The sequence below is a fragment of the Poecile atricapillus genome, chromosome 3 (assembly GCF_030490865.1).
Source record: "Poecile atricapillus isolate bPoeAtr1 chromosome 3, bPoeAtr1.hap1, whole genome shotgun sequence".
Taxonomy (NCBI): Eukaryota; Metazoa; Chordata; class Aves; order Passeriformes; family Paridae; genus Poecile; species Poecile atricapillus.
The window spans coordinates 63853905-63869330 of NC_081251.1; the positions used below are offsets into that span (position 1 = coordinate 63853905).

The window sequence follows — 15426 nt, forward strand, 5'->3', positions numbered from 1 at the left end:
ACTCCCAAAAGCAGCATTAGCTGGAGGGAGTGAGGAGAGCAGGGAGCATCAGCAGGTGAGAGCTGAATGCTGCAGCTGTGGAAAATGGCCTAGGCAAAGAAGGGAAAAGGTATGTCAGAGGAAGAAAGGAAGAAAACCCAAAAGCTTCAATAGCATGGACTTAATGATGAATTTGTCCTTCCATTTGGTAAGGCTGAACACATTTAATATTATGTAGAGAAAATGACAAATGCAGGTGGAAATTTTTTTTCCTCCCCTGGCAAGTCTATCCTTCAATAGATTTATGTTGATGATGATTACATTTAATCCTGAAATTATTTGTTTGTGATATTCCCTATGACCTCCATGGAAATGTCACTGTGCAACAAAGAGAGCATAGGGTTACTGATATGTAATCCAGCTCATAACTAAACACACCTATAAAATAAATTCAGTTTTGTTCCTGAAAATTCTCAAGGAGTCATCTAGCTTTAATGTAAGGAAGGTACATTTCTCCTCCTTCTCATGTATTAGGGAATGATTTCTTTCTTTTCCTCAAAACAGGGAGCCTAAAACATTGCAAAAGCTGAAATTTCAGACACTGTGCAGGTTTCACAGAAAGTGTTTTCAGTCCACTCACTCCTGAGCTGGTCAGATGTAACCATCCCAGCATGCAGGGTCCAAGTGCCAGGCAGTTGGTTGTCCTCAGCATGTAAACTGCCTGCATGGCAGTTTCAACTCTAAATTTCTCTGTCTGAGTTTCCATTTCCATTCCTAAGACCGTTATTTCAATTCATAGCCCAAAATCCAGCATATCCCTTTTAGTCTTCTGAAGCTACACCCACATACTCCCCACAAACTTAGTAATAATGATTTTATCTGATTTCTATTTCCTGACTCTACCACAGACTGTTTTATTTACTTTCTTATTTAGGAACAAGTCAGAATATGTAGCTTTGTACTACTAGTAGCTGATTTTTATAATGATGACCCCAACTAATTTCCTGTTATCAGTACACTTTGATGTCCCAGGAATATGACCAAGTTCCCAGTGCCCAGTGAATCCCATCATATCATTTGAGCTGTGATAAGAGTTCCCATGCATGCTGTCAGGCTGTTGCAAAAACAAGCTGACACGTAATAACCCCAGTGGAAGAGAGCAAAGCTGAACCTGTCTTTCCTTGTGTTTGCCAAGGAGTGAGAATATGCCAGAGTAAGTTTCTGCAGGTCAGCTGTCACTTAGTTCCTTGGCAGCTCAGTTGTGCATTTGGATCTCAAATCTGATTTCATTTCAAAAGAAAAATGAACAGGGACTGAATTCTTCAGTCAAATCAGGAGGAGCACAAAGAGCCCATACACTCTTCACTGGTATTCTGATCTCTCACGCTGCACTGTCACAAACATCCCCAGAGTTTTATCTTCTCTCAAAACACATCCAGCCAGTTTCCAACTGTCTCCAAAAAAAATTCTACAGAACCCCCTGACCTTGCAAGCTCACTCCTTTTCATTACCCCTAAATCAGTAACTTTCTTAGGAATACTATCAAGCCACCAACAGTGTCTGAAGAAAATTGGAAGAACTGATGTTTCCTGAAGCCACAATGCCCGTGCATCCCCAGATTACAGAAGCTGCCTTTTCCAAGTAGAGAAACAAGACTAATGAGAAACCACCCCAAGTGCGAACTTTTTGCCAATCTCCATCTCCACAAGTATAGCAAGACTTTTAGTCCTCTCCAGTAAAAGTCTGAGATGCTGCTAACCTATGGATTTCTGAACTGGTACTCCTTGATACTGAGCTACCCAGTACTGCTTTCTCTGACATCTCTTGTAAATCAGGCACAAAGCATTACTGGTACTTCTGTTGCCATGCATTGGTTTGAAGGCTTACCCCAAATCATTATAGTATACATTTGTTTTGCCATATTTTCTTCTGAGTCTGTTTGGGTTTTTTGCTGGAGACCAAGGCCTCTTACTCTTCTCATAGCCCTGGCTGCCACTTTCAATACCAGCCTATCATTCTCTATTTTTTGCATATTTGTGCATTAAATTAACCTATATCTCCTTCTAGGGAGGAGTGGGTAGCAGATGGTGCTTTGGTGATATGGCATCTCAAGATGGTGCTTGAGTGGCTTATGGGTCACAGAAGTGGGAAATGCTGGCTGGTTGCTGCACAAGCAGCATGCAGCTGAGCTGCCTGGGGAGCTCTCTGCTTATTTGTATCAACAACTTTGGGCCAACATGAGGCAGCACGGTCACATCCAGGAAGTAGGTCAGGCAGGTGATCTTGGCTGTAATATTTGTTTGGGAGCTGCTGGGATCAGGGGGGCAGCTACATCACTCACCTCTTTCAGCATTGCTACTGGAATGGAAAAGTTGGTCTTTTCAACAGAGGAGCACCGTGGTGGCTGGCACTGGAGCTCTTGTCTTGTGAGGAGAGGTTGGATGTTCAGCCTGGAAAAGGGATGGCTTTGGAGGAGATTATCAAAAAGATCATGAAAGGGTCTTTAGAGGAGTGTAAAACAGGAAGACAAAAGGCAATAGGCACAAACTGGAACAAAGGAAAGTTAAGGCTAGGTTGAAAGAGAAACTTTTTCAGTGCCATGACAGTTAAGCCAGATAACAGGCTTCCCAGGGAGGTCATGCAGTCTCCATCCACAGAGGTTTTAAAGTCTAATTTAAAGCCCTGAGAGACCTAGTCTGAGATCACTGCTGAGCTTCCTCCAAGCAAGAGCTTGAACTAAAGAAGTCCTGTGGTCTCCTCCAGCCAGTGAGTCTATGATTAAGAATCAGTCTGTTTTTAACAAATTCTGCCCAAATCTCAGGCTGCGAAGGGCAGTCACAGCTGGGAGTTCACATTATGGAAATCCATCCCAGTCTTTGTGGTAGACACAGAAAAATTCAACCAAGTTCGACCAATCCATATTCAATACAGACAAATTTCAAACAGCACTATGCCTCAATTCATTGAGGGATTAAGACTTAAATTTGAAGGGTAGCAGCTGTGTAAGTATCCTTCCTTTATTTTCTCTTTCTGAGGGCCCAAGTCTCTAATCTCTTGTGCTATCTCTGTCAGAGCAGGGAATAGCCAACATAGCTGGCTCATGCTGCCAGCCAGCAGGCAGCTTCCCCTGCGCCTATCAGAGACGGTCCCTGCACAGTGCGCACTCAGTCCCTGCACTGTTTGCTCCTCCTGTGTCATTCTGTCCTTCCGTCCTCACTTGGTCTTCTCGTCCCTCTTCCCTCAGTGGCAGGATTACAGAACCAGTGTCCTGTTGCTGGCGTGCCCTTGTCTGAGCTTTCTGCCCAACTTTTTTCCTCTGCTCAGCTCTTCTCTTTGCTCCGGTAAGTCTGATGAACAGCTTCCTTGCTGTCACTGCTTGGTGACATGTCACAAGGGCTTCAGTGTAAGTAATTCCCTTCGGGAGCGTCAACCCGCATTTTCTAGGAATAGCCCTAGGAAAGTCTGGGCACCGTGTGGCATCTGAGAAAAACAGGGAGGTATCCAAGGTTGTTGGAAAGTAAGGAATTCTTCTCTAAAGAGTGATCAGAGAAATTTAAGATTACTTTGGTAGTGCTTGTGTTGAATTGAAACTGGGAGCCATGGGTGGTCTGCTACAACAGTCACTGGTCAAGATTCAGGTGCTTCGTGAGAGGTGAGGCAGGAGGCCTCAGAAATCCTCGAGGTCTGGTTCTGAGTCTGTATGGAAAACTGCCATGAAAACGCCAAACTTTTGTTCAGTTTTGTACTAGAAAATTGCACATAAATCATAAAGCTATTCAAATGCAGTGGGTTGCTGATACAGCTGGTTTTATCTCTGCTTTCTAAAGTAACACATAGGGCAGTGTCTATCTAGACTGTAAGAAGGTACTTGTATTTTTTCTGAAGGGTGATCGGAGTTACAGTAGCAAGGACAATTCCAGAGTTTAATGTTTGCTGCTTTGACTGCAGACCAGTTTTATATAAAGATAAAAAATCAGATTTTATCAGCATGTGTTGGCTGGTGCAAATATATGTAAAGCTTTGTTTTAGAGAAATGTGTGTGTATGTGAACTTTGAGCATGAAGTGCTAAATACCATCACCCATTTTAGAAGAGCTTAAAATAGCTCCCGGCTGCAGAGCAGGTGCCATGTGTCCTTCTGCTGAATACATGAGGATGCAAAAGCTAAATATAGACCAGTGTGTAAACCTTCTAGAAGTTCAAGCTGCAAGAAGAAAATCAGGAAGCAAATCCCATGGGAAGGAAGGGGAAGCACACTGTTTGTAAAAGATAAACAAAATTCTGTGACAGTCTTCAAGGCAGCCTGCAAGACAAGCTAAGAAGAAGACATTTAATTTGTGTTTTGTTCATGCCAGGAGAGTGCCTGGGCAGCAGTGTCAGCTCCCAGCAGTGCAAGAGGTGGGCTGGAATACCCCAGCACAGGAACAGTTTTCCCAGCAGCAGTGGGATGGCTATTGCAGCTCTGCTAAATCAGTCATTGTCCCTTGCCTACTGACCTTTTACTTTGGAAATACTGGCTGTGTTCAAAGCACAGTGAAGGCAAATTGTGCTGTAAATGTGAAATATTAATGGATATAGTTGCAGAAAAACAAACTCAGCATGTAACCAGACTGATCTGAGGCACACACCTTTTGCTGTTGCCTCTGGGTGCAGCTGTGGCTATGGTGTGTGCTCAGCTGTGCTGTAAGCTCCATTTCTGTCCTGAGTTATCCCACGTTCTTAACAGAGGAAGAAGGAGAATGGAGAAGATTCTTTCTCACAGTGGGGAGGCAGCAGCACCCTCAGGCTCTTGGGGGTGTTTCCCACTGAAGGAGAGGAGGACCACAGTGAGCATTTGTAGGCAGCAACCACAAGTGTCAAGTTTCCATCTGAAACACCAGGGCCAAGAAAGGTGCTGATCTCACAGCTGTGGAACAGGTCCAGGACTTGAGAAGGCAGGAGGAAAAGAGTAAACAAGATGCAATGCTCAGACTCAGTGAGCCTGGTCAGTCCTCCCCCTTGACACAGAACAGAATAGAGATGTGTTGGAAATTCAGGTGCCTGGAGCCAACGGTAACAGGTTGCAAAACTGAAGAGGTGGCTAGTCTAAAATTGGGCAAGTCTGAAAAACCAAGGAATTCCTCTTCTGGACTCAGCCACTTAATTTTTAGGCATTACTGTGTTGAAGATAGAGTATAATGTAAACACTTCACATTATAAAAGCCTTGCTGAAATTGGCACCGAAAGTGTTTTATGGCCTGATAAGAAAGAATCCCTTGTGTACATCCAGGTTAAGCAGTCTGGAGTACAAGGGGGAACTGGGGCCAGCTGCAGTAAAAACTCCCAACATCAAAGGCTGTAAGCAGGCAGCTCTCAGACGCTGTGACTCCCTGAACATAAACTGAAGCGCTGTGGAAGCTGTTATGCAAAACAAGGTACAGAAGTCTTCATAGGCATTGTGTTTGTGCTGGAAATCAGACCTCTGGTTTAGCCTGAGGAAGAACAAAATGAAATATTAGGATATTTATTTGTGTGTGTAAATACAGTCCCAGTATGACCCAGCAGGTGGTCACCTTTGGGCTAGAAGTTCCTTGCTGTGTATTTCTGGGGTTCCTGCCTGCTCACCATTCTGGGCTGGTGGATGGAAACTCAGCAGATGTGAATTGCCATGGTTTCAGACTGATTATAACTAATCTCTTTCTAGCCAGGAATGTATGTTAGGGAAGATTTTCTGCAAGGCCAGCTTGTACACATCTTGTGTCCTTGATTCTAATAATCCGGTTTCTCTTTCATTCACCCATGCTTCTCCCTTGTCACTGAGACACATCATGCACAGATCAATTGCCACCGTGGATTTAAAGCCTACAGTACTTGTAGACATGCTTTGTGATTCACATTAGAGGAAACCTTTAGCTAGACAGTGCTGCCACATGAGTGATGAAGTTGGGAGGCAGCCAAGGGAGAGGGTCGGGGTACAGAGAGAACATAGATTTGGAGCCTTCTTAAAAAGAGGTGGAGATAGTCAGAAAATAAATTAGTATTTGGAAATGGAGCATTTTGCAGTCCTGCTCTCCCTCTGTGATGAACATATTAAAAAATACTTATTTTAAATTGAGATATATTTTCTGAGAGTTTTATTCTGCCTAAACAAAGCTGGTAGTCCTGGATTTTCTAGCTGATTGATTGCCAACTGCCAATTAGCTCAAATTAATGATCGCAACAGTAAACACTAGCCTGAACATGTCAGAGATAAACATGTATTTTGTGGAGTGTCTAGCTTAGCCTTTACAATACTCTTACTGACCTTGAATTAGTTGGCAGTCAATTAACTCTAGTTAAAAAAGATCACAAACAGGATGCTAACCTTTGTGCTAACTGGAATGATTCACTTAAATTTCACATATAGGGTCTAATTTTTCAATGTAAATTAAACTTGATATGACATCAGATCAATATAATTTTACAATCATTTTGCAGTGATATAATGACTGTGCCACAAGGAGTAAGGAAAGAATGGGATATGATTGTGTGACAGGTCTATGTGACCAGGTCCAGATGCATTCCTGAGCCCACTTAATGCTTTCAATTATTTGCTTGAGAGATGGTAACTAATTTGACTACCTTATCTGCAGGCCCAGTCATATAGCTAGAAAATCAAATCTTGAAAAATGTTGCCTTAGTGATGGCCATCACTGCACTTCCAAACATCACTTTGACTGGGGAGAGTTTAAGAACACAGAGTCATTTATTACAGTAAATTACATCTCTCTTATCACATAATGCCTTTGGTCGTGTTAGTTTACAATTTTGAAAGCTGTAGAAATTTAGGCACTATAGAAAATATATGTTACAGCCTGTTTGAATAGGGAAAAAAATGTTTCCCGGTTAGCTCCATGTTTTCAAAGTCTTCTAAAAAATAAGAAAGCAACTGCTTCAGATGCTGGAAAGAGCCAGCCAGGCAAGCTTCTTCCCCTCTGCCTTCCCCAATGGCACTATTGTAAATCATATTATTAAGGAAAGAACCAAAAATCAGTCTGGAAAAGAGAGAGAAAGGACTCACAGCTGGCAAGAGTACAGAGTCTGCAGTCAAAAGCAGCAGTGGAAGTTAGTTGCAGCTCAAGGTCCAGCTGTGCACCCCATGCCTCTACACTACTTCATAAGGGCAACACAGAGGTGCCAGCAACCTGTCCCTCTCAGAGGGAAGGGGCCTTCACTACTCTGAGTTTTCCTGGTGCCCAGAATGCTCTTGCTGACAACCTCATTACCAGGTCCCAAGTAAGCCAGAGCAGGAACACAGATACATTTGGGGGCTCTGTATTTGCCTGTCTGATTGCACCTGCTCAAAAATGTGAGAAAACAAAAGCTTCCCTTGGCAAACTGGGAATAAATTAGTTGAAAATCACCCCACAAAACACCATGGACTATCAAATTATGTTATGTGTGGTTGGGTTTATTTCATTGTGATTTATTCTGTAGTTTGTACTTTGTCAAAGAAGCTGTCAGCAGCATGCAGCAAGTACAAGAGAAGGGTGCTTTAGAGCTATTAATCTTATTCTTTGCCATTATTGTGACGGTACCAAACCACGTCTCTTGTAGACCAAGCACCATGCTGGGCTTTCCAAGGGCACAGTGCAATTTTCAGTGCACCAGTTTCATTTAAAATATTTTTCGTAATTATTGACTTAAGATGTGACAACAGGAGAGAAACAGAAAATGAAGCTAATGCATCTCTGAAGTGAAACTGCCCATATTGGTAGCCAGTGTTGCAGGTAAACAGATCAAGAAAAGTAAACATGTGGCAAATATTTTATTCAAGAAGGAAAATAGTATAAGTGACTGGGCTGTCATTTCATGTGTCATTGCTGGCAGTGGGAATAAGAGGTTCTCCTTTTTAAGTGCTAGATTTGGGTAGGCTTGTCTCTTGGGAAGTATATAATTTGCTTTTCTCCTTGCAGGCAAATCACCTTGGTTATTTATCTAAGTGTGACATATTTGTCAAGCCAGAGCCAATGGATAAAATGCCATCCCAAATTTCACACAAAATCACTCATATGCTTTGGGAACAGCTTGATGGCTAATTCTTTATATGGCTAATTCTATGCCTTTAAATTAACCCTCCATTTGTTTTTCTGTCAGGTGCTGCACCAAGCATGGAGAATGACCAGTCTTCTGCCTCACCTGGGCAGGACATCCATGGGCAGAGTGGGGACAAACCTGCCCCTGGCCTGCCATCCCCTGCACCAGCCCCCATAGAGAAGTCAAGTACCTGGCCCGAAGCAGCCGTGTGTGACATCTCAGAGGAGCTGAGCCGGCAACTGGAGGACATCATTAAAACCTACGGGTCTGCCACGAGCCTGATGGAGAAGGAAGGCACTGCTACAGGAATCGACAAGCCTGAGAAGGGAGAGCCAGGCAGCTTGGAGGATGCAGAGTATGAAGATGGAAATGAGGAAAGTGAGAAAGAGAAGCTGGCTTCTGGGGATGCTTCCAAAGCAAAGGAGCCCAGCAGCAACAAGGAGCAGAAGCTGGAGAAGAAAATCCTGAAGGGATTAGGCAAGTATTTACATACTCACACAGCCCTTCTGCAAACACTCCCTGGTCCTTGCTCTTTACCATGTTAAGTTTCTGGTACGGATGATAGAGACCTCCAGCTACCACTGAAAATGACAGTGACCATTACAACTTTTCTATAACTGATAATTATTTTTGTCACTACCCAGCATGTAGTCTATATCATATATTAGCTCTTTAAAAATGAAAAGTTGTATCACACAATACTGATGTACTGGCTGCCTACATTGGTTAGCCAAAGCTGTCAGTCCAATGGCACACTGCACAAAGTCACTCAGATGAAGGAAAACCTAGCCTCTCGTTTATACCTTAGTGAATGTTTTCTTCTCCTGTCTGCTCATGTATGACTACTCACTGGTCACAACAGTAATAATGGTGCTACTATGTGGCATGGGGACCTGCAGAATAAATTTACTGTCATGCCCAGGTTATTTTTCATTTAGTAAACTCCTGGACCCATTATATAACATATATTAAATAAGCAAATACATTTGTTCTCTAACGCCTCAGCCCTGGCAGGGCTGTCAACTGAGCTAGAAAGAAGTCTCAGCAAGTTTTTGTATATATCTACTTTCTGCTGGGCAGCCACTAGAGAGCAATGTAGTTACATTCCAATCTAATACAGATGTAAATTACTTCCCTTCCTACATTTAACTCCAGCCAATCTTCAAGCCTCTCCTTTGCATAAGAACCTGAACCCAAATGCAGACTAAGCCTGTAAAGAAATCACTTTGTCTTACAGACAAGGGACTAAGCATAGGACAAAGCATGGATTTTTTTTTTTTTCTCAAAAATTCTTTGAATGTCCAAAAGAAAATTCCTCAGTTTCTACTGCCTTAGCTTTGATGCAACAAAAACCAAAAGAAAACAACTGGTTCCTCAGAAAGCTCAGTGAAAACCCTACCAACACACTGTTCTCCACCTGCCCTTGTGACAGTTCACACCAGGATTTGATTTTAGCTCACTTCCATTTATTTATGCTGATGCTGTAGAGAGAACTTAGTGTGAAATAAAGGATTTTCTTCAGAGACAGTACTCCTGGACAACACTAGACTTGAAGTAGAAAACATCCAACCCAAAGCAGAGAGCAGATTTTGTCCCACAGCCTCAGGAAAGAGCATTTGGAAAAGCATGTCCAAGCCCCTGGGACCATATCTCCAGGGATGTCAGGGATATTTTGTATTTGATGAACAAGCAGTGTTCAAGTTCCAGCTCATACCTGGGGCTGAAATGAAAACCAAGAGGTATCACAGGAGAAGCAATACTTAAATGTCTGTGCAGTGATTTAGCTCTGCACGCCCAGGGAGTTTTTAGGCTATCTCTGGTATACAAGCTTTCTTCAGCAAGTCAGGGAACTCATTTACACAAGTATCACATAGTCCAGACCTGGCTGGCACCACCTACCACTCTCTGATTGTTTACTTCCATACCATGATCTCTATATCTGACTTAATGTTCCTGATGTCAGGTGTGGGTTGATCAGCAAAGGAGCTGAGTACACCAGATTTGATCCACTTTCACTTGCAAAGAGATCTGTTCCTAAGCCTTCGGGGTCCAGGCCCTTTCTGTTCTATTTCAGTCAAATGTGCCATGTGTCTGACCTAATCGTGTTGCAAAAACATTGAATGAAAATCAGATTACACGGGACAAAAGCATTTCACAGACAATGCTTTTTTAGAAAAAAGCGCATTACTGAGGTCTGAAATGAGGAAAAGTCCTAGCATGTTTGTTTTTATGGGGCAAAGAAAAACACAGAAATTTATAGCAAAAATTATTCCTTTCCTTCCAAAATGCCTTGTTTTACCCTGTGTTTTTACAGACCCATGCATCAAGCAACCAATTTCATAACATGTTGTATATCAACAAACTACTTCTAGCATGAAATCTCTGCTTCCTCTTTTTCTAAGGAAAAGAAGCCACCCTACTGATGCAAAGTTTGAATAAGCTGAACACTCCAGAAGAGAAGCTGGACCTGTTGTTTAAGAAGTATGCTGAGCTGGTGAGTACAATGTTGGCTCTTTTCCGTGCAAACTGCCTATACAAGAAGGTATAAAAAATATATGACATGTATTTTTTGCAGCATAGTCAAACCTCACATACCAGTAGTGTCTGTCCTGATAAGTGAATCCCAATACAATTGTCATGGTCAGATAATTATGGGTGAACAAGAGAAAAAAAGTAAAAAGTAAGGAAAACAAGATTTGGGTCAAAAAGTTGATGAGGCAGAATATTTGTACTTAAAGGCAAATCTACCAAATGGACCCACACTGGAGACCGGTGTCTTGGCTCCTGCCTTCACCTCCTGCAAGGAGTTTTGCATGCTTCTGTTGTGGGTTTTGCTTTAAGTTATGCACTGGGGATTTCATCAAAATGAAAATAATACAGGACTTAGTATAAAGCTTCCTGTATTAGGAAGCAGATAATAGACAACTGAGACTAATTGTAAGAGAAGCAACAGTACAGTGGAATGAAGAGTCAAAGGCCCTGACACCACAATGTCACCCCTGTAACAATGCCACCTACCTGACTGTTCTTCCCACACTTAAGATTATTAAGTTAAGGTTATTTTCAGATGAAGAGATATTTTTTTCTGTGTATCAAATGACTGTATGACCATAATCTGTGGAAATCTTACAAATTACAAGGCTGAAGCATTTTATGCTTTGTGGAGTGCTGAAAAATGTGCGAAGCAGAACATTGCCTTTGTAATTGGTTTTATGCACAGATGTGTCCATGTCTCATCATAATGTGAAGTGAAATTTAGCTTTCCCTTTTTTCTTGTAAAATCCTCTGATTTCATAAATTGGGCTATTCATAGTTTATCTCACGCTTAAAGGGACTTCATGCTCACGGATCAACTGAAATAGGTCTTCTTGCTCTGTAAAGTACCCTCCAGTTCATTCAAATGGCCTTGCAGCACTCTATAAAACAGGGGCCATATTGCCAGTAGCCCATGGAGAAGAAAGGTGCTAAAACAAAAATACTGAACACTTGTTTCATGTGACATACTGTGCAATGCCACTAAAACAAATCATTCAGTAAATACAACAAAAACCTTGTTGGATACAGCCTTACCCTGCTCACTCAGAGTGGCTGAGGGGCGTATGGTGATTAATGGCTTGTCAGCAGTTGGCTGTAGCTGTCACTCTGCTCCCTCTTGTCCATCCCCATCACACACTTCAGATCACATCTTGCTTTTGCTGAGTTGTTTTCCAGCCAGATCAGCTCCCTGGTCTGGTGAGCCATGTGGTGACACAAACACTTGTTGCAGCACAGCTCAGGGGAAGGTGTAGCCATGTGACAGATGGAGCTGGGTGCTGGCAGTGGCTTCCCCTGCTTCAAGTAGTGTTGGGGCTGGCTGTAGCTGAAGAGGCCACCCAGCAATGTTATTTCCCTGCCAGCCCATGCCCTGGCACAGTCTGTACGACTGTGGGTACACAGCGGGCTGGAGCATGGGCTGGTGAAGGCAGAAGCCATCCCAGCAGGGATGGGGAAGTGGCACGGTGCAGCCATTTGGGCACAAGCTCTGCCACACTACTCACCAACAGAGAACATTTCATTCACTAAATCCGGTGTGTGGGGTTAGTAAAGCAGACTGTGGTTTATGGCAGCTTTTGCTTAGAAACAGCTGTTGCAAAATTGTTTATAACTGAATTATTTTCAGAGGTCCTGAGAGTCTCACAAGTGCTGGGTGCAAGAACAATATGCCAATAAATAAATATGAGCCCTCTCATTGTCTGAAGTGGGATCAAGATAAAACTTTTTTTCTTAAATTGACTGTTTATTTCTCTAGGTCAGCTTTCAAAAATCAAAATTCCTTCTATTTGCAGTTAATTTTAGCTTCTATTTCATTAATTATTCTTTAAAAATTATGATTGGGAACCCTTATTGCATTCTCATTTAACAGTGAATTGCCTTTTTCATTGAAAAGAATATTATTCTAGATATTCCTAAGATAGGAATAGATATTAGATATTCCTAAGATATTCCTAAGAACTTTGAGATATAAGTTCCTAGTGCAATGGAGGGAAAAAAGCAAAAAAATGCTTGGAAGACTTTTCCTATCATGATTACAACCAACTTTATTCTGAGCCCCCTATCTCAAGCACAGCTTGAATGAATTGTGAAATTTGGATAAATCATTATCCACTGAGCACAGGCTGTGCATGCTAAATGTGAAGCAAAAAGAACACTTTTTATGTTTTTCAGCAGAAAGGGGAAGGGGACAAAAACAATCTTGTGAAGGAAAAGGATCTCAGCCTCAATTAAAGAAAATAAATTTCTTTTCCTACGATACTAGAAAAATTATTTCAGCTAGTGCAGCTTGATTAGATGCAAAAGCCCATATTGTGATCTGCAGGAGCAAAAATAGACAGTGCATGTATTAAAAGTTGGACATAAACTGTAAATATACTCCAAGCTGGTGAGAGCATTGTTTTGTGCAATTTGTACAGTTAGCTGTGATTTGATTAATAGTACGCAGAGCTCTCTACTGTAAGCATAAATAACCAAACATCTGCAGAAAACAGATAAAAATGTAAAATATGATGCTGTTGACTGTCTTGTTTGAGCTGCACCTTATTCCCCAGTGCTCACCTACTTTCCCAGTCATGCTGAGGTTAATTAGTACAAGTGGTACCATATTATTAGATAATGTAGTCTTAACAGCAACTGTTATTATTAAGGTTTGCATGTTTAAGCTCCTGTGCTACTGTTTTTTAATCAGAAACCATCTGGACTTCAGAAATACCTTGCAATGTATGCACATCTGTGATACGGTGAGGAGGGTTATTGTGTTGGTACAGGAGATGAAATTATTAAAAGCTTCAGAGCTGAAAAGCTTCTTTGACCAGAAGGTCAAAGGTGTTAATTTACGGTACAGGAATTGTTAGGGTGTTAATTTACGGTACAGGAATTTTTTTCAAAAAATTCAGTGATAGACACGCGTCAAAAGAAATTAGCAGATTGTGCAGGGATTACTATTAGCAATTTTGTTGCTGGTCCTCTTTGCCTCTTCCAAATACACCCCTCTCCCTACCAGCCTTCTAGGGAAGGCAGGATCCATGCACCCACAGAACAGCAGACGCCCAAAGGGAACATCAGGGACTGTCCGTGTTTCCTCCAGGAATTATACTGAAACAAAGAGCCCAAAAGAGGTTTGATTCATCATGACTGACCCCCATTGATGACAGGACCTCCAGAAACACAACTGACAGATGCTCTCACGTGGTCCTGTGAGCCAGAGGAGCCTGACAAGAGGAGGTGCCACATGTCATTTTGGGAAACTCTTCTCTGAAAAGAATTCTCTTCCATCAGCAACAAAGCCCCCACATAAACAGCATTCCTGGTCTCCAGCACCTCTTCTGTTGTTTTTTCCAGCAGGTTCATGGATATTTAGGAAACTGCTCCTTTTTCAGGAAATTGTAAAATAGAATGAGCAACTACTGTATTACCATCATGATCTGGAGAAATCTCACCACATAAAACACTACTGACTGCTCTAGTTCCAAATGTTGAAACAAAAATAAAAACCTCACAGATGTCCCTCAAAGAAATTCAAACGAAAGAAAGAAGAGCTAAAATGGTGTGACAAGAATGTTAAAAATTATGTTCACCCACCCACAGTACAGCACACTTGGGACTGTTGCAGCAAGTGGGCTTGGGAATCTCTAAGTTCCTGTCTCCTCTCACATTAGTGCTAGTAAATACAAAATATTTCCTAAGAGGTTAAGAAAGTATGAAGACTTTCCCCAAACCAAAAGAGCTAATTTTCTTATTTTTTTTCTTTTTTTTTTCTTTTCTATCCCTCTTTGTTTCATTTTAATCAATGTTTCCCTGTTTTAATCCCTGTTTTGCCCAGCTTGAGGAACATCGTGCCGAGCAGAAAAAGCTGAAGTATCTACAGAAGAGACAGGCACAGATCACTAAGGAGAAGGACCAGCTGCAGAGTGAGCACAGCCGAGCCATCCTCGCCCGCAGCAAGCTTGAGAGCCTGTGCCGAGAGCTCCAGAGGCACAACAAGAACCTCAAGGTGAGTGGGAGCCTTATCACAGTATGCAGCAGTGGGGGGAAAGACGATGTTGACACCTTTCTATCTCCCTCTAGTACCAAATCAAAGGGACTTTTGCATCTGCACATGCAATATATAATAATTATATATATGCTCTAATCTTGAGGTCCATTTACAGCAAGACCCCTTTATTTCTCATTTGGAAATATCCCAGCACTTTTGGACACTGGGTTTGCCCACACCAGCTCTACACTCTCCTCCCATTATTAGGGAGCTCAGTGCAGAGCAGAGCAGCAGTGCTAACAGACCAGGTCCCTCAGAGTGCAGATGCAAATGGCACGTATGTGGACAGAACCACAGGAACACCAGCTTTGCTCCAGTGGACTCACAAGAGGCTGGTGGGTGTTTTCATGTAATTCGAGCACTTGGACTTTTTCAAGTGATTTTTGAGGGTCAGTCAATCAGGACATTTGCCTGAAGACACCAAAAGTCAAGACAGGAAGAATGCCAACATTATCTGTGGAAGTTGTTTGGATTATGAGAATCAGTTAAAAGAGAAAATTTTCAGGAGTGTCAAAAGGCTAGGATCCATACACCATGTCTGCCAATTGCTTGGTGCATCACACCATTTAAATGTGAAATTTATGATATGATTATGCTCCTTGAAAAAAAGTATATTCAAGAAGAATATTTCTGTTGTGATCATCCCTTATTTTCTGAGTGCGTGTTAGTGATGGTGTTCGTATCAGTATGCAAAAGACCTCTGTTTTGATCTATTCAAACCCTTTCTTTATGGGGATATAGTTATGTATAGAATTACACATAGGAATTGTCAGCAGCAAGAATTCCATCTGATACAAGCTCTATACTGGTAATGCATTTTCATTC

At 42.0% G+C, this 15426-nt stretch overlaps 1 protein-coding gene across 1 annotated transcript in view; it reads left to right on the plus strand.

The window, feature by feature from the left end:
* The first annotated feature begins 3151 nt into the window (after positions 1–3151).
* The window catches only part of TXLNB (taxilin beta), a 34934-nt gene continuing 22659 nt past the window's right edge, over positions 3152–15426 (plus strand). The window contains exons 1-4 of the mRNA XM_058834126.1: positions 3152–3320; positions 8094–8510; positions 10436–10527; positions 14389–14559. Coding sequence (XP_058690109.1) covers positions 8108–8510; positions 10436–10527; positions 14389–14559 — 666 coding nt within the window. The 5' untranslated portion in view covers positions 3152–3320; positions 8094–8107. The remainder of the gene's footprint in view (positions 3321–8093; positions 8511–10435; positions 10528–14388; positions 14560–15426) is intronic.